Source organism: Cydia pomonella, chromosome 13, assembly GCF_033807575.1.
Source record: "Cydia pomonella isolate Wapato2018A chromosome 13, ilCydPomo1, whole genome shotgun sequence".
NCBI classification, from domain to species: Eukaryota; Metazoa; Arthropoda; class Insecta; order Lepidoptera; family Tortricidae; genus Cydia; species Cydia pomonella.
This window is the reverse complement of record NC_084715.1, coordinates 22,162,078-22,181,960: the sequence shown is the minus strand read 5'-3', so window position 1 is coordinate 22,181,960 and position 19,883 is coordinate 22,162,078. Positions and strand designations below refer to the sequence as shown.

General features: G+C 41.8%; 2 protein-coding genes across 3 annotated transcripts in view; one reads left to right on the top strand and one right to left on the bottom strand.

The window, feature by feature from the left end:
* Window positions 1-9,041: 9,041 nt before the first annotated feature.
* On the top strand, window positions 9,042-11,003 carry LOC133524528 (actin, muscle-type A2). Its single transcript, XM_061860613.1, has 2 exons — window positions 9,042-9,179; window positions 9,643-11,003. The coding sequence occupies exon 2, from the start codon at window positions 9,698-9,700 to the stop codon at window positions 10,826-10,828; it is 1,131 nt and encodes a 376-aa protein (XP_061716597.1). The 5' UTR covers window positions 9,042-9,179; window positions 9,643-9,697; the 3' UTR covers window positions 10,829-11,003.
* Window positions 11,004-12,775: 1,772 nt separating this feature from the next.
* The window catches only part of LOC133524527 (calcitonin gene-related peptide type 1 receptor), a 146,509-nt gene continuing 139,401 nt past the window's right edge, over window positions 12,776-19,883 (bottom strand). The window contains exons 4-10 of one of the 2 annotated variants that reach the window (XM_061860612.1): window positions 19,504-19,574; window positions 16,132-16,291; window positions 15,533-15,643; window positions 15,000-15,100; window positions 14,838-14,929; window positions 13,413-14,190; window positions 12,776-13,340 (exon numbers count right to left, since the gene is read on the bottom strand). In XM_061860612.1, coding sequence (XP_061716596.1) covers window positions 13,296-13,340; window positions 13,413-14,190; window positions 14,838-14,929; window positions 15,000-15,100; window positions 15,533-15,643; window positions 16,132-16,207 — 1,203 coding nt within the window. In that variant the 5' untranslated portion in view covers window positions 16,208-16,291; window positions 19,504-19,574 and the 3' untranslated portion in view covers window positions 12,776-13,295. Of the gene's footprint in view, window positions 14,191-14,837; window positions 14,930-14,999; window positions 15,101-15,532; window positions 15,644-16,131; window positions 16,292-19,503; window positions 19,575-19,883 lie in introns of both variants that reach the window. The other variant, XM_061860611.1, reaches the window with a different exon arrangement.

Below are 19,883 nucleotides of genomic sequence, written 5' to 3'. Positions count from 1 at the left end.
CAGAACAGCTACAAGTGCCACTTTCACTGCACAGTTCAACCTTTTGAGAACGGTCTTTTAAATAACTAGAGAACCACTTCAACGCAACGAAGTCAAATCCATAGTAAGCAAGCTTGGATATAAGTAGGTTGTGATTAATTGTATCAAACGCACGCGAAAAGTCTAGTAAAACCAATAACGTTCCGTTTCCAAGATCTGCCTCTGATAAAATGTCATCGACAACATCTAGAAGTGCTGTAGCTGTACTACGACCTGCTCTAAACCCGGATTGTTTTTCAGGCAAGATCCCGTTAGCATTAAGGTACTCTGTTACTTGTTGACAAACGATTTTTTCGATTACTTTGGACAGAAATGGTAAAATGCTGATCGGTCTGAGATCTTTGTAATCAACCGGGTTATTATTTTTAGGGATTGGTTTGATTCGAGCTTCCTTCCACATATCCGGAAAAACTCCAGTTTGGATGGACTTATTGACTAAAGCTGTAATAATATTTAGGGTATGTGGTAGTGTCAGTACGATCATGTCGCGTGATATGCCATCTGCACCTAGGGCATTTGACTTAATTTTCATGATAATTTTGGAAACAGTATCTTCGCTCACCGGCTTTAAGCTGAATGAAGACGAGCTGAAGCGGTTAAATTCATAAAAGGTAAGTTCAGAGATCGCGACACTATCATTTCCTGGGAGAGTAAGGAAATGAGCATTTATTGAATTTGGGTCATTTAAATTGGGAGGAAGGTTACTCTCTTTTGAATTGAAGCTAACAATATCACGTTTAATATTTTTCCATAGTTGTCGAGGATTTTTTGAAGTATTATTAATTTTATGTTGAAAGTATGCCTTTTTTTCAGACCACAAAGCCTCATTTACGACACCTTTTAGTTGCTTGTAATACAGTTTATGGGAATCTAATTTAGACGTGCGAAATTTAGAGTGAGCTTCATCTCTCAGTCTCATCATTTCCCTAACCGTAGGTGTTATCCACGGGTAGCCTTGTTTTTTAATTAGACATTTTTTTATTGGAGCAAATGAGTCATAGATGTACAGTATGTACGCATTTAAAGCTTGGACGGAGTCGTTGATATTATCGTTTAAAAGTCGAACCCAATTGAAAGATTTAGTAAAAGCATTAAATTCATTCAAAGCGATATCTTTCAAAGGTCTGTACACTATCAACTTAGGCAACGGCTTGGGTTTTCTGACGCATAAGTTGCAAGAGATAAATGCATGACTGCTAAGGTCTGGGATGTGATCAACCTTCAAGTTGGAAACGCTACAATTGCTGCAAATAAGATCTAATATTGTCTCAGAGTGATCTGTGAAATGAGTTGGGTTAGTAACATATTGATTGAGGCTCATGTTGTGTAAAAAATTTACCATTTTTTTAGTATTCGTTTCGTCAGTAGAGCTCATATCGATATTAAAATCACCCATGAGAACAATATGATCAAATGTGGAGAAAGCACAAACGGACTCAGTCAATGCGTCTATAAAGGTATCAATATTTAACCACGGGGGGCGGTAAGCGGTACCGATCGCAAGTTTCAGGCCATTAAGCTTAATACTGATCCACATTTGTTCCACTAGTGGTGACTCTGGTGGATGTAGTTGGCGCGCGTAGATGCCAGAACGTAAGTAGAACCCGACGCCGCCGCCCCGTGTCCTGTCACCCGCGGGACGCGGTATGTGACGTAAGCTGTAACCTACCGGCTTCGGCGCCCGGCCCGCCTCTCCCTCTCGCAACCAGGTTTCATTTATTGCCAGGATATCTACACCATGTCGCTCGAAAGCTACCATAAATTCGTCATGACGCGTTCCTAGCGAGCAAGGATTCAAAAGACCTAGTTTCAAAAACTTATTAATTACAAACTGTATAATATAAGAGTGTAAGATTTGTATGTACTTTAAATTTATCAGAAACCTTTTTAGGAAAGTTAAGTGCCGCAAATTGGTAAATATACGTATACTTATATTTCCAAGATATTGAATACCATGATAATAATAATAACACTTGAATTCATGATTAAGATAGGACATAGACATATTTAAGTAGCTTGCTTCATTATCGTTCGCTGCAATAAACCTGATTTTAAAAATAAAACATGTATTTAGAGTTAAAAGACTTAAATGACATACATTGAACGTTTTAAAAAGAGGTATCAAATCAGAAAATGTTGCAAGTAAATATGATGAAGTAATTTTAATTTTATTCACATGCGTCAGATGCAATGAGTAGCAATAATAATACGCATTGTTATGTTTATAGGGTCCATTTAGTAATAAATCATTAGAATGATAAATTAGACATAGCTTTTCAAGGTAAATACAGACGCGTACAGTAATTACATTCCAATTTTCAGGTATCAAATAAGTAAATATTGCAAGTAGATAAAAGGCAATTATAATTTTATTCACATGCGTCATCGGGTGCAATGAGTAGTAATAGTAATTGACATCGTTATATTTATAGGATTCATATAGTAATAGACCATTAAAATGATAAATTAGACACTCCTTTTCAAGGCAAATATATGCGCATACGGCCCATTTCTCATGTTGGTGGTTATACTGGTTACATATGTCACTTTGCTGAATTAAATCGGAGCTATTTCCTATCGGAGGCAGTAGGGACCATACCGAAAACACGTTGAATGTCTTGCTCAGATTTGATATTAACAGTTTTAGTGTCAGTGTTGTCAGAACGTTTCGCATAGACACGCCCCTCTCTCGTCCATACGAATTTCCAGTCCGAGGCTCTGCCCGCTTGGCGTGACATCCAGAAAAGTCTACGGTTAGTTTTTGTTAACCGTTCATTGATGTAGATTGGCTGCGGAGTGTGCTCAGGCAGTCCTATATTTTGAGAGTCAGTTCCGCGACGTACTTTGGCGTTCTGGAGCATCTCGTCTCGAAGTGCGCGCCGAGCCAGCCGCACGGCCAGCGGCCGGGAGCGCGGCCGCGAGTCGGCCGCGGCCACGGCGCCGGCGCCCGGGGCCCGCGCGGACCCCACACGCTCAACACTAACCACATCCTGGGGTTCTAATTTTACGCCCAATTTTTGAGCAACGGCCTGGACTACGTGCGTAGTTGATTATCCTGTATATTCAGGCACTCCCGAAATTTCTATATCGTTGAGAAGTAACGCCTGGTCCCTTTCATTGATGTCTACTAGCAATTGATCGAGTCGGCACTGTATTTCTGACGTGTTTGGTTGACTTTTTTGGTAATTTTTTATGATTTGTAACTCGGTGCTCAGGCGCTGGTTTTCAGATTCGAGTTCTTTCACTTTTTTATCGATTGTACGGATATCTAATTGGAAGCTTTTCAATTGTTCCTCCAGAAAATCTGTGGTTTCAGTGAATTCTACTTTAATCTTTTTAATAGCGAGTTCAAATTCTTTTTTCATTTCATCGAAAATATCTTGCTTGGTTGAGCTTAGTTTTGTGTCTATCATACTTAGATCTTGTTTTACAGTCGCGAGTTTTGAGTCTAGCATGATGGAAAATGACTCCATAATATTTTTCATCGGGTACTCCATGGTAATACTAGACTTGTGATTATGCAATAGTAGATCATCGACTGAGCTTACGTCTTGCTGCAGAGATGCATCGCACATCGATATATCGGCGCCGGTCTGCGCAGGCGGCGATTGTTCATAGTGCCTACGTACAGGAGTGTTATCGCCCTTACGTCCACGCCCGAGCGTAATATTGTTACACGAAGGACAGTGCCATTTATGATCTCTTTCTCGCATTCTAGTTTTGTAATATTCTATAGGAATATCCAGACAAAAGTAGTGGTACTGGTCTTTACACAGAGCGCACATCAATATCGTGTCTTCAGTGATCTCCTCTTTACACACTATACATGCCATTTTACGTATCAACTTATGTCCACAGTTAAAAATAAAATAAAAAATTCAAATGCAATTCACACGTCGAGCCACACCCGCTCGTCCTTGACCGTGCACTTGTCAGTTCGGCGCGGTAGGCAGATTCACCACAGGATTAACGCAATTGATTATCCTTATATCACAGTTTGGTCTTAATGAACTATATCGTATTCACATCACAATTAGATTTGTCTCACTTATGTCACAAACATTCGACCGTTTTACAGTTTTTTAACAATATTATCGTAATAAGTTAGCGGGAGCTCAATATAGTTAATGTTTACACCGCTAACGTCACATCTACCCTGAGTTTACAATTGTTTATATATTGTATTGATCTATTTATTTGTTTATTGTTGACGACCGGTCTGGCCTAGTGGGTAGTGAGGGCGGGCCTATGAAGCCGATGGCCCCGGGTTCGATTCCCGGTAAGGGCACTTATTTGTGTGATGAACACAGATATTCGTTCCTGAGTCAAGGGTATTTTATAATTTTTCGATGTATATTAATATGTATTTATAAATATACGTATGTAGTCCCCTAGTTACTCATAGTACAAGCTTTGCTTAGTTAGAGGCTAGGTAGATGTGTGTAAGATTGTCGAAAAACATTTATTTCAATTTTCCACGTTTTAATGAAGGACAAATGTCATGAAGCCATATCTGTTATTTCCTTCTGATTCGTGTGGATTTGCACAGTCCAGTCTGTAGGTTTTGGCTGTCTCTGCATCAAGATGCGAACCGGATGAGTTTTATTTTAATTTATTTTATATAAAATTATGATTAAAAAATATTGTTTTTCAGTTATTTTACTTTTTACACTTTTTTGTCATTTTACATTGTATAGGTAATTCTTTGTGTATAACTTTGTTTAATATGGGTGCTTGCGTGAAATAAAATCATTTTATTTATTTATTATTATTTCCTGGCTGCGTCCCTTTATGATGGCCGTGACCATACACCAACAATATGAAACCCATTATTTCTTGAAAGAGAGCCCCTTTCAGCTTTGATCATATTTTGTTTTGCTATTTGTTATGTTAATAGTGGTTACAAAGACACACGTCCCGCGTGTACAATTTATATCACGGTCCATGAAAACTGCCCACCACGCATAACAATCGTAAGTACTATAGGAAAACCCTATCGAAAAACATGATGCGTGAAAATATGTGAAATTAAATGAGTTTTAGAATGTGGCTTACGGTTTTTAATGTGCATGTGTGTGTGATATATTGGGCCATAAAATCATAGCATAACAATACAGATTGAGGCTTGGCCAGCGGAGGCTAATAGATATGTAGTAGATAAGAGAGTTGCGTCGGGTATTAAGAAGGAAGAATACCTTTTCGAATTACGAAAAAATAAATACGAATTACGAAATTATGGTAATTTTCCACTAACTAAATCTTAACAAATCACTTTGATTTAGATGTCGATCCCTTCAGCATAATATACTCTAGGTTTACAGGTTTCGCTTAAACTTTTTTTTGAAAAGTTTGGAAAAAGGAAGACCTATAAACCTAGTTTTTCGTTGTGTCAATAACATACTAAAAAAAAAGCGGCCAAGTGCGAGTCGGACTCGCGCATGAAGGGTTCCGTACAATTTAAGACGTATTAAAAAAAATCTTCTTATTAGATCTTGTTCAACATTTTCCCACTTTGGACACACATTTTACCACTTTGGAAGTGTCTCTCGCGCAAACTATTCAGTTTAGAAAAAAATGATATTAGGAACCTAAATATCATTTTTGAAGACCTATTCATAGATACCCCACACGTATATGTTTAATGAAAAAAATTTTTTTTTTAAATTTTATGACGTTTTAAAAAAAAACTACTTACTAGATCTCGTTCAAACCAATTTTCGGTGGAAGTTTGCATGGTAATGTATATTATATATTTTTTTTAGATTTTTCATTCTGTTATTTTAGAAGTTACAGGGGGGGGGACACACTTTTTTTCACTTTGGAAGGTTCTCTCGCGCAAACTATTCAGTTTAGAAAAAAATGATATTAGAAACCTTAATATCATTTTTGAAGACCTATCCATAGATACCCCACACGTATGGGTATGATGAAATTTTTTTTTTTTTTTTAATTTCATGACGTATTAAAAAAAAAACTACTTACTAGATCTCGTTCAAACCAATTTTCGGTGGAAGTTTACATGGCAATGTATATCATATATTTTTTTTAGATTTTTCATTCTGTTATTTTAGAAGTTACAGGGGGGGGGACACACTTTTTTTCACTTTGGAAGGTTCTCTCGCGCAAACTATTTAGTTTAGAAAAAAATGATATTAGAAACCTTAATATCATTTTTGAAGACCTATCCATAGATACCCCACACGTATGGGTATGATGAAAAAAAAATTTTTTTTTAAATTTCATGACGTATTAAAAAAAAACTACTTACTAGATCTCGTTCAAACCAATTTTCGGTGGAAGTTTACATGGCAATGTATATCATATATTTTTTTTAGATTTTTCATTCTGTTATTTTAGAAGTTACGGGGGGGGGGGGGGACACACATTTTACCACTTTGGAAGTGTCTCTCGCGCAAACTATTCATTTTAGAAAAAAATGATATTAGAAACCTCAATATAATTTTTGAAGACCTATCCATAGATACCCCACACGTATGGGTTTGATGAAAAAAGATTTTTTGAGTTTCAGTTCTAAGTATGGGGAACCCCCAAAATTTATTGTTTTTTTTCTATTTTTGTGTGAAAATCTTAATGCGGTTCGTAGAATACATCCACTTACTAAGTTTGAACAGTACAGCTCTTATAGTTTCGGAAAAAAGTGGCTGTGACAGAATCGGACAGACAGACGGACATGACGAATCTATAAGGGTTCCGTTTTTTGCCATTTGGCTACGGAACCCTAAAAAACATGGAGAATGGAAAATATTTAGAAGTGGAAAAACGAATTCTCTTTTTCCGGAGTTCTGAATGTACTGAGAACGGAGTTCTGAATGTACTGAGGACGGAGTTCTGAATGTACTGAGGACGGAGTTCTAAATGTACTGAGGACGGAGTCCTGAATGTCCTGAGTACGGAGTCCTGAATGTACTGAGGACGGAGTCCTGAATGTGCAGAACAGTTTTATCATGGATCACCCTCCAGTATCGTTGACAAGCAATCGGAAACGGATTCGAGGCAATAAGGAAATACTCCAGCTGTACGATCATTTTGAATAAAAATTAAATACGTACATAGTAACCCTTTCTAACTACGCTTGTGTGTTAATTTACTCGTACGTCATTCATGAACTTTATGGCCAGTTCTGAGTACAAGTACTTATCCATGTCTCATTCGCATCCTCACAAACACGTGTTTGAACCATCGTGAACTGACTCTTTAGAGTTAAATGAATTTTCTTATCAATATGAAAATAAGCGGTGGTTATTGGTAGGCATTTACTCGTAGCAGTATATCTATTAGATACCCAATATATTAGATATTTAATACCTAAATTTAGGGAGTGAGATGGTCCGCTGATGGTTTAACCTTTTATATAGGTAGGTATGTTTTTTTAGCATGATTGAGGTAACATCTGTCCAACAACATTGAATGCACTAAAGATTGATAAAAAAATCATGATAGCACTTTCATAAATTAGTCATAATTCATAATCATACTGCTCAGGAAAAATCAAATGATACTTATTGGTTCCATTTTTGAAAGTCCAGGCGGACTTGTAAAATTTCAATTTTGAAAATGCTTTTGGGAGTACCTAGTTTTGATCTGCTTCAGTATTTTGGATATCTGATACAACACATTACAGCATGCAGCATGATACGATACGATTGATGGTTTCACTCGTATTTGGGGGGTCAAAAGTGTAAAAACTAGTCTAATGCCTAGACAGTGAGATCCGGAGGGCCGGTAAACTCATCCACTACATACAACATTAAAAACGCTTACTACTAAATACAGAGCTGCTTCTACGTGATAGATACCTACCTTTTAGGGTTGCGCAGGAATTCACTTGACTCGGTGTTCTCCATTTTATCAGCATATTCCGGTGGGGAGAGGTTTTGCCCCAACGTTGTCAATATATCGTTTATTCTCGCAAGTATATTGTTTTTTTTAGGGTTCCGTACCCAAAGGGTCAAACAGGACCCTATTACTGAGACTCCGCTGTTCGTCCGTTCGTCCGTCCGTCTGTCACCAGGCTGTATCTTATGAACCGTGATAGTTAGCCAGTTGAAATTTCTACAGATCATGTATTTCTGTTGCTGCTATAACAACAAATACTAAAAACAGAATAAAATAAATATTTCTTTCCAATCTCGAGGTTCTCATCCAATCACCGAAGTTAAGCAACGTCGGGCGGGGTCAGTACTTGCATGGGTGACCGTTTTTATAGATAATGGTACTTGGCCGGTTTTTTGTGACTATCTGATATATAAAAATGGAAATAGCTTTTGAATCAGTAGGTATTTCTGTTTCTTCTAGTTGTTTCTCGCGTGAAAGGATCAAATCAAATAGTTTAAATCTACATTTCAGTTCTGTCATACCTATTATTCCTCTTTACGGTATTTTATGTAGGTACGAGTATCTTATATTATATCTCTGTGAGCTGTGTAGACCTCGCGATAAACCTTAAAAAATTGAAAATACTTAAATACTTACTCACAGCGAACTCATAATGGTCTTAAGTGACAGTTACCCTAAAGTTCTTAGTGCCGTTTTGATTTTTTTCGAAAAAAGTAATTATAAAACAATTTAATGTAACTGATACTGTAACTTGCTAACAAACTTTGATGAGAATTGATTGAGAAATGAGACCTGTAGAGGAGAACATACGAAAGCACTTTTGTCCAAGCTGAACTGTAGACCTTGGCTGTCGCTCGTTCAATTAACCTTGCTATACTTTAAGTTCTTAACTTAGCTTAGTACTTTAATACTTACTCGTGACTTTAAAACACATAAAAGCTAAGTCAAAACATATTGTATGTATGTACAGTCAAATAACAATCATCAGCCGTATGTAGTAGGTAGCGGCAGCCGCTTCATTTCCGCGTGTCCCCGGCGACGTAATCTAAATGAGCTTACTAATCAGCGCAAGTGCGGTCGACAATGCACCCGAAATAAACAATGGGTGCAGCGCGGGATGTAAATGGCAATAGGCGCGCGCGGCGGCCGCGGCGGCAGCGCCTTGTAGGGCGCGCGGAGCCCGCGGGTGCGGCGCGCGGGGCGCGCGGCCGCGCCGGCGCAGGTATATAGCGGCGCGCCGCGCGCCGCCGCCTACTGCCGCCGCGCCGACCGACACCCCCACCGTGAGTGTCACCTCCTTCCTTATTGTAACTTGTGCTCAATTACCAGTAGTGTCAATCTTATGATGCGATTAACTAAATATCAGTTTGCTGTCAAGTGCCTAAGTGGAGTTCCTGTATGTTATATTAGTGACGTGCCTTTTCACTGGATTTTTCCTACCTAAACTGGATTTTCCTTTTAAAGCGAATCGCTTTGTCCAACGGTGTCTCACAACGTTCTGTTATTTAGCTGACATGATGTTGCATCTAAGTTTGGATGGCAGTTTTTTCATGATTCAAAATCTTTTAGTATAACTAAATAAAAATAAAAAACTACCGGCGACCGATTGACGTCATTGTAGTGTGTGTTGTTCAAAACGCGATACATCCTTTATTCGGACACGACACCTCCAGAGGGTTTGTACAAGTAGGAACAGAGCCTGAAGAAACGGGCAGCAGAATTAAGACGAGTGTTTATTTGTTTCAGGACGCAGAGCGTGGTATTTTGTCCAGTAAAAGCGAGTTCGTGAGCGACAGTCAACATGTGCGACGATGATGCGGGCGCCCTCGTAGTGGACAATGGATCCGGCATGTGCAAGGCCGGATTCGCCGGTGACGACGCGCCGCGCGCCGTGTTCCCCTCCATCGTGGGCCGCCCGCGCCACCAAGGCGTCATGGTGGGCATGGGGCAGAAGGACTCCTACGTAGGAGACGAGGCCCAGAGCAAGAGAGGTATCCTCACCCTCAAGTACCCCATCGAGCACGGCATCATCACTAACTGGGACGACATGGAGAAGATCTGGCACCACACCTTCTACAACGAGTTGCGCGTTGCGCCCGAGGAGCACCCTATTCTGCTGACAGAGGCCCCGTTAAACCCCAAAGCCAACAGGGAGAAGATGACACAGATCATGTTCGAGACCTTCAACTGCCCCGCGATGTACGTCGCTATCCAGGCCGTGCTCTCCCTATACGCGTCCGGTCGTACCACCGGTATCGTACTGGACTCCGGAGATGGTGTCTCGCACACCGTTCCCATTTACGAAGGTTTCGCCTTGCCTCACGCCATACTCCGCTTGGATTTGGCCGGTCGCGACTTGACCGACTACCTCATGAAGATCCTTACCGAGCGCGGCTATTCCTTCACCACCACGGCCGAGCGAGAAATCGTGCGCGACATCAAGGAGAAGCTTTGCTATGTGGCGCTAGACTTCGAGCAGGAAATGCAAACGGCGGCGGCGTCGACGTCGCTGGAGAAGTCCTACGAACTTCCCGACGGTCAGGTCATCACCATCGGTAACGAGAGGTTCCGCTGCCCCGAGGCGCTGTTCCAGCCTTCCTTCTTGGGCATGGAGTCGTGTGGCGTTCACGAGACCGTATACAGCTCTATCATGAAGTGCGATGTCGACATCCGTAAGGACCTGTACGCCAACACCGTACTCTCAGGTGGCACCACCATGTACCCCGGTATCGCTGACAGGATGCAGAAGGAGATCACCGCGCTGGCTCCTTCAACCATCAAGATCAAGATCATTGCTCCCCCGGAGAGAAAGTACTCAGTATGGATCGGTGGGTCCATCTTGGCGTCGCTGTCCACGTTCCAGGCGATGTGGATTTCGAAGCAGGAGTACGACGAGTCGGGCCCCGGCATCGTGCACCGCAAGTGCTTCTAGACGCCGCCGCCGGCGCACCTTCCCCGCCGTCAACTTCGCTTTTACTCAAACTTTATACTCGCTTCGGCGTCAATGTATTTATTTTGTATTCGCTGTCGGAGACTGCACGCTCTTGCGTTATCGTGTAAGTGGGTTAATTTAAGTTTACGTTGTTTAATATAACTTTTGTTACTGACTGCCTAATTGATTAACCGACTTCAGAATGCCCTCTTACTTTACTTGTGTATTAGAAGCTATTCAAACTTACCTAAAACCATTCAAATGATAACCGAATAAATACGAGTTATATAAGAACGAAATAATGTCAATGTGGACAGAATCATAAGGAATTGGGTAATTTTGACCCGCATCGTCACATTTTTTTCGCTACATCGCTCTCACACAGCCACTCACTTGCCAGCTCTAGCTTTGTCGCTAAACATGGTGCTTTCCCAAGCCGTAGTTAGAATGTGCGCTATTACCTAAGCACTTTATTTTTAGCTAGAATGCGGATGAGTTCCGTACAAGGTGCAGGTATTAATAAATCAAACGAAGAGCGTGAATCGAAGTGGTTTAAATTAGCGGCACATCGATGCGCTGCCAATGATCGGCTGGTAGGCCACAAATAACCGCAGCCGGTCGACTCTGCCGGTGCTTTTTCTGAACCCTAAAGCGATAAAGAAAGCCAGCATCTACCCCGATGATGTTAGCCTTTGGATAAATATAACTTTACTCATCTTCAGAGAACTCAACGTTTAGCACTTACCATTTTAAAATTTCTTTCCTCCGATGCATCGCGATGACCGCTAGGCATACATGTTGTCTATCTCTTGGAGTTCGGTCCTATTAAACTATTATTTTTTCAATCAGTGAACTGTTCTACGTGTTTATAAATACCTAGTATTTTTAGAGACTGAAGTTTTTTAACTTTTTATCTATTCCGCTAACTTAAAATTTGCCTCAGTCATACGTATTTCCAAAAGTTAATAGTATCGAGTTAGATATTAGAAAATAAAATTGAAAATTATGACGTAAGCGGTTCTGTAGCTAATTATTGCCCTCACGTGAGCCGTCGTGTCCCACGAGGCGCGCCACGGCCGGGCCGGCCGCGCGACACGCGACACTTGACGCTATGACGCTAGACGCGGGACACGCCGCGGCACCAGCTCGGGTTGCCACAACTAGAGCGCGGTGGCCCAGGCGACCAACAACTAGATCTGTGAGATAGCTCATTCTATTCCTATTCGAAATTGTATCTATTGTCGCTATAGGAAATGGATGTAAAGTGTTACGTTCGTTCACGTGTAGTAATAATAATAACTAATAGGATACAGAGCTTTATGACCCTGGATATTTCTACCTGTTAATACAATCGTCGATGTAATATTTTCATTACAATGCTACTACATAAAATGCTAAATTAAATTGACAGCTCTGATGACAATACTTTAAATTGGGCATAAGGCACGAGCTGCCCTATCACGCATACGAGTATCAACTGTCGTAAGCAGGGATCGGAACCGGTTTTTTGCAAAAACTTCGAAATAAATATTTCGGTTTATTTTATACTCCAAATGTAGGACTCAGTTGTGTTTTCAGATAACGACTTCTTATTATTAGATTGCCTAATTAGAAATGAAGTAATTAACAAAGAACGAAAAAATACCGTTTTCGTTCCCATACAAAAAATACCGGTTTCCGATCCCTGGTTGTAAGTGACACTGGAAATCAGTTGAACTTAGATTTTATTATGCAAGAATGCGGTCAAAAATTGAATTAGTTTCGAATTTGACTTATGGTTGTTATGCGTCGGTTTTGTTAAGATACACTATACACTCTGTAGAATTGTTAGTAAAGCGTCTTGGTTACATATTTTTGAGGTCTCGATATTACCGCAAATCAAGAAAACTACCTACCTAACTAAGGTAATTGAATGCTTGGGAGATGTCAGGAAAGTGAAACAACGAGTCGCGTAACACTGTATATATAATCATATTTATATATTAAACTTACAAAAGATGTACGCGTGTACACGTACGTTAGTGACTGTACACCGACCCGGACGCGAGTCGCGGGCCTTTAGCGTTTCCTTTTCCCTTTGCTATTTACAACCTTATGTACACTACCACGACATCGACGACCTTACTATTTGCGTTGTATCGTAATCGTTTAACCTCATATAATTATATACAACATGTAACAGAGTTCCCACAACTCGGCTTAGATTAGGCCACTACACAACATGCAAGAAGAGAGTTAGGGTCAATCATCACACCACACAGAGCACTCAATGTCATGCAGAAGAGGGCGCGGGCGCGGGGGCGGGAGCGGAAGTGGACTCCTACAGCAGGCGCGTGTGCGGCGGCGCGTCGTCGTCGCTGTCCACGCACTCGAAACGGATGTGGCGCGAGTCGGCGCGGCGGCGTTCGGCGTCGGCGTCGGCGTCCTCGGCGGCGTCGGGCGCGCCCCCCGCGCCGCGCGCCGCCAGTCACACCTTGTCCTCGCCGGCGCCCGGCGCCGTCGACCGCACGAACTGCAACACACGCACACGGTCAGCCTCGGGGCGGGCGGCGCGGAGCAGACGCGCGCGCTTCGAGGTACTCACGCTGACTGTGGTGTTGGTGGTGGAGTTGGCGCGCGGGCGGAACGTCAGCACGCGCCAGCGCCGCCGCAGCTGCGCCAGCACCTCGCCGTTGCAGAAGCAGTACAGCACGGCCACGCATAGGCCCTGCAGCGAGGAGCTCAGCGCGGACACGTACTCGTACAGGCGCCACCAGCTGGCGCTCGGGTCTGGCTTGTAAGGCATCAGCAGGTACTGTAGGCCCAGCAGTGGCGCCAGAAGGCATGTAGCGCGCAGTGCGTGCAGCGCCGTAGCCGTGGGCTGTGCGGCGCCTGCCGCCGCGCCGCCCGCACCGCCGCCCGCACGCAGCTTCGTGCACAGCACGCGCACGATGTTGCACAGGAAGCCGAGGTTGAGCAGCACGGCCGCGCACACGAGCACGGCCAGCTCGAGCGGCGGCGCGCCGTCGTCAGACCAGCACATGGGGTCGTCGGCGGCGGCGCGGCGCGCGGCGTAGATGACGGCGGAGGGCAGCGGCAGCAGCCAGCCGAGCGCCAGCAGCGCACGTAGCAGGCGCCGCTCGGACACGAAGGCGGCCACGAGCACCGTGTGCAGGTAGAGTCCCTCGCACAGCATCCAGGTGTAGTTGGTGAGCAGCGCGTACTGCAGTGCGGCGTTGAGCGCGCGACACCAGGCGGGCGAAGCGGCAAGCGTGGCGGGCGCGCCCACCACCAGCTCGTACCACAACAGCCACAGCACGTTGTTGAGCGCGAAAGACGCAAACAGGTTCATGTGCACCGTGATGCGCGCGCACCGCAGGCTCCTGCAAACAACATCCAGACACGATTTGCAGTGCAATGATTAATTAGCAGTAGGAAAGATTAGTTGTTTAATTTCTTAATTATATCGCTTTATAATTGAATTGAATTTAAATATTTATTTCGAACTTGACGTCCATAGGGTTAGGTAACAATGAATTATGAATGAATGAATTTATTTCATAAACATCAAATTACATAGATTTCCTTAAATTAGAAACTCTGCTTCCTAAATAGGTATAACCTGTACTTTAGGGTAAATAGCGCTCCTCCCCAAAAATTTAGTTGCAGGAGATGTTTTATTTATATAATTTTAGATAAAAATTGAAAAACTTTAGTATCATTAATACTGAGAAATTTAACTTATAAATCTTTTATGTATCTAGAGTTAGTATTACAGTTAATTAGACAAAACAAACAATTGGACAAAACAAATAAAACAAAACATTACATAACATTTATAACTTTATAATAAAACTAACTTTTATAGATAAACAAGGATCGAGGTTGAACAAGACAAACCATTTGAAAATAGCGAGAGACAAAAAAAAAGTTAAATGGTACAACATTTTTCGAGAGATTACTGTTTTGATTAGATGGGTATTGTAGCATGGGTACAATATATAAATACATGAAAAAGCGTTTTGATTACCTGAAGTAGGCGAGGATGGCAAGCGAGAGGAGCAACGCGACGAGCGAGACGGAGTACCCAGCCTCGTAGACCGCGATGATGTCGCTCATGTCCTGCGCAGAAACACATGAGTGGGCGAGCGAGCGAGAGAGATGACACGATACAGAGTTACGAGTAACGAACATCCTCGGGCTTGATGCAGGTGGTGTAGTTGGACCACGGCTTGCCGGTGTTGGGGTGTAGCCACCACGTGCCGTTGCTCGTACATTGCTTGTGCGCCAATACTGAAACGTAAAGGTTATGCTACAGTTCAATGTTGGAATGGTGTTCAATCAGTCTTGGCAAGCTTAACGCGTCAGTTACAACAAAGTACCTAATCAAAATGGACTTGTTCACGAGTATAAAACCAAGCAAAATGCCTTGCTTCTGTATTTTGACATGTCGTTTAGTTATCGATCTTTTAAAGATCTTTCCAAGATCTTAAACGTGTCTTAATCATTCTTCGAACCGGGCCGCAGGTTAATTTTGTACAGCAGAACTTATGAAAAGCGTCTCATAACGAAGTTATGTTTTGAGAGCATTTTGAAAGAGGAAAATAGCAAATGTCCTTCAAGTTATGATGCCTGGAGCGTGGATCATCATCTATTAGTAAAAGTGTATACCGATATTCGAAATGCGTGTAGTGTTCGATACATGGAGCACTGCAAGCAACTCACAGTCGATGCTGAAGCCGGGCACGAAGCCGGGGCACGGCACGCGCGCCACGGCGCCCGCGCGCGTCGGCGGCCAGCACGCCCACGTGTCGAACGTACCCGGGCAGTACAGCCCTGTAACATTACAACTGATTAGCAGTTATATTCAAAGAAGTGTGATCAATTTGCGTGCTTATATCAGCCAACAACTGAAGGCTGCTTTGACAGAAAATGTCGTAGTCCCAATTTCGTATTTATATCACCGGCAAACGAGGCATATAGGTACAGTGTGCCACAAATATATCAAGGTATAGGAATGGAAAACGTAAGATGGAGCCATGGCCCAATTTCAACGATTTTAATGTTTTTTTGGGTAGACTTGGTAGACCCAAGTCTACCAAGCGAACTTAATCTTAATGCTAGAGCATAATCTGATGGAGCATTAACTGAGTCTGTTCTATCGGTGAGTTTTGATACAGTGTCGTGTTTTGCACCAAGTTCGCTTAGGTATTTTTTGACTCCTCAGGGGAGCCTGGCGGTTTGTGGTGTGGGAGGACAAGAACCACTTTGGGTTGTGGCGACACAGTAGTAAGAAAGTAGCAGCAGTTCGGGAGTGAGCTGACCGGGCGGCGGCACGGTGTTGTTGAGCAGCTGTGCACAGGTGGCGTTGTCACGTTCTTCGCGCTCCGGGTCGTTCATGGTGGACGTGCGTCACGCCGAGTGCCGCGTCAGGCGTGTCAAGCCGACGCTTCCCTCCGACTAGCGGCTCATTACGGCCTTAATCTGGAATTTAAATCAAATTTATAATTAGTCAGATAGGTTTTTTCTCAACAAGATATTGCTGTGTATTTACTTTTTTGATCTCGATTATTAAGCATTAATTTACGTATCCAGTATGTACCAAAATTTGGACGAACATTACATATATGTATTCAATAATATAACGAGTCTAAAGCGATATAGTTTCATTATTTTGAGTGTTGTTTTATTCTGAATGTTATGTGTCGTGTCGTAGATAATTAACATAAACATAAACGGGTAGTTTTCAAATTTCAATTTCTTTTTCCGCCTCGAACATTTTTAATTCGAGTAGTTTAGTATTTTTTATTCATATCTTCGTTGACATTTTGCTGAGACGACAATCTTCAATGACCACGGCTGATGTAACTCAATTGAAACGTCGGATAAGGTAAAAAAATAATGAAATTAAATTGAGTTAAAGTCGTTAGACCTGTTAAATAATTATTTTCACCACACCGACTGGTAGAGGCCCTCTTAATTGTTCAAAAACTAACGAGAAAGTTTCATTTTATCCACATGTGGGGCGAAGTAACTGATTACTGATTGCAAATTTTGAGTTGTTTCCTTATGTTAACTAGTAGAATTGACTTTTAAATGGTGATTTTGAATGAAATTGTTTTTATTACGCTCAGTTAGATTTGCTTTGATTTTTTTGGTGTTTCATAGTTATTTGTTTTACAAGGGGGTAAAGTTGTTGTTTAACCGCTCGTGCTAATATTGCTAATTCTACCAGCTAACATAATCAATCAAAATTTGCATCTGATTACTTTGCCCCACATGTGGATAAAATGCAATTTTGTCATTCGTTTTTGAACAATCAAGAGGGCCTTTACCAGTTGGTGTGGTGAAAATTTATATATGTGTACGAAATACGAGAATTCAAAACATTACATAGTCGGAAATTCAAAGCACTACATTACGGAAAACCGATATTTGAAAAATATTGATTTCGTATTTATCTGTGTTAACACAATATAGCTTAAGCGCATACTAGAAGCTATAGGTACCGAAGAGAGAAGGTAAACATGAACCAAAACGAATTAAACAGGATTAGCCAGCGTAAATGACAATTAATTGAGAAGGATCTCCGTTCATTTGCCGGGAAGTGAGGGCGAAGAAAAACGGCATTGTTAATTTAATTCTACTGATGATGTTGCAAACAGAGGCTGCCGGTCAGATGACTTTCAATCGTCCAAAAATAGCAGCGTAATCGTAAATTAATTCACAACGGAATGAGTAATGGGTGCACAGAACGGGAAAGATTAATCGACTTTTCAATCTGGAGATCTACCTCATTTTGATTAGAAGTTTCAGGATTTGCGCCCTTTATCACGACCATTGTAACTTAGAATATTGCAAATGTCGTATGACTACCGAGTGACATTTCTACTGCGTTGTAGCGAATAATTAAGACCTAATGCGGGTAGGTAGTTTCCTGCTATCAAGAACTTAAAGATTCCTTCGACATGATAAATGAATGCATTATATAAGTATACGCATTAAGTCATTACTTGAGAATAACGAGTTCATGAGGTCTTCATAAATCAATTATTCATGGCACTGTAAAAGTAATGGCGAGCGCACACGAACTATCGTCGTTCTTAATGTAACCTTGGTCACTCGACTGTCGGAAGTACTTAAGTCACGTACAAGCTTGCACGGCATCCCTGCCTTCGTTTCAGTAACCTTTAGGTGGACCTGGATACGTTAATAAAAGTCGCAAATAAGGTAGTGCTTAGACGCCTATTTGCTTGTGATGGACAAGTTTGCAACTCTGAAACAGTAGGGTTTGGAATGGTGTATGTACATCCTCGCGTATACATCAGACGTTAAATTAAAATGAGGCGGTTTATGCTCTTCGCGGTTTCTCATGAATTCATTATGTAGAGTGCGGTTTTGATGAGTTGAGTTGAACAAATTAGGAATATTGTTCATGCGGTCTTTACTTACAGCTTTATTCAGGTGCATAATTTGCGATATGATATTTATAATTATGTTAAACATTTATTCGCATTCCCGAAATAACAGTAAAGATTAAATAGATGCAAATGTTAAGCCGAAAAATGTTACAAAATTAATCGTTGTTTTATTTAAACATCTAAAAAAATCAGATAATGGTTTCTCTGAAGTGTTAAAGTGAACGGAATGCCGGAAGCAGATTTTCCTCGCGGCACGTTACAATAAGCGTCGTCCTGACGAAAAAGGGACAGGGCAGAGGCGGGATAATCAACGGTAATCCCTGGAACATTCAGCGCCTCCACAATTAGGTTCAATCTTTTGCGAGAGCGCTCGACCAATATTAGCATTAGCGGAAAGGCTTTTATCGTGGATAGGAGTGCTCAGACCCGCAAGTTTGAAAGGTTCTTTAGTTGTATTGAGTGTTATTTTACTTATGACGTCTCCCTATTTATTACAAATTTGACGGGAATCGATTTAAAGCGGGTTGGTGCGGTAACAGCTGCCACCACGTTTACTAAATGAGCTGTTGCTGTTGATGTAAGACGAATTAACAATGACGCACACTATTTTACCCTTAATGCGGAGACGGTCTTCGAAATATGGAAAGTGATGTTCTAAGAAAGTGACGTCCTCAGAAAGTGACCTACCTCGAAAGTCACGCCCTTAGAACTTGACCGTTAGGTTACTGACCGTTAGGTGACTTACTCCGCCTAAAGGAAACTTAGTTTGCGCCTCAATAAACAAAGTTGACGCGCAGCAGTATCGCGGGATCCCAAACAACGCTCTAAACGCGTTCTTATATACATATATATATAGGTATACGCATTGTATGCCCGCTACTAATATTCTTCAGTTTTTTTGGCTGAGCCAGAAGCTGTTTTGCTTGGACAAAGCGGAGACCCCGCCCCCCTAAAGGCGCATAATATAAAGGAAATATTGCTGTCAACGGTACTGTCTCGCTAGCTCAGTTGGTAAAGCGAGTTGTATCCCGGAGTCGCGAGTTCGAGTTTCACCTGAGACCAATTTCTTCCACTTTTAATTTATTTCATCTATTGCATTTTTCAGTCAATTCTAATATTTTAAGAGCAGGTTCTATAATAATATGGAAACTTATTGTTCTCCATAAAATTATTGGGTTTTTCTTTTTCAAAATAACGGAGCGATTGGGGTTCACGAGGTCTGCAGTTCACAGAACCGCTAGTTATTTATTAGCCTTTTGAAAAGCATCAAGTTACCCGTGAAGTAAGGACGTGGTGGTCCACTGGAAGTTGCGCCGCCCGCCCGCCGCGCCCTCAACGCATGCAACCTGGAACAAATGATAGTTAAATTAACTTAACTTCCTAACTTGCGGCCACAAGCTCACTGCTCGAATGCATGCATATTTTGGTGCATTATATGTCAAAACTGAACAATGGTTCAATTCCCCGTCGATAAAACCTGTCTGCCCTTCGTTTATATTTCATTTTTTGATTTGTGTAACTCTTAATTAAACGATTCTGTTCATAGACAGGTTACTGTACCAATCTAAACGTTATTAGGGTTCCGTAGCCAAATGGCAAAAAACGGAACCCTTATAGATTCGTCATGTCCGTCTGTCTGTCCGATTCTGTCACAG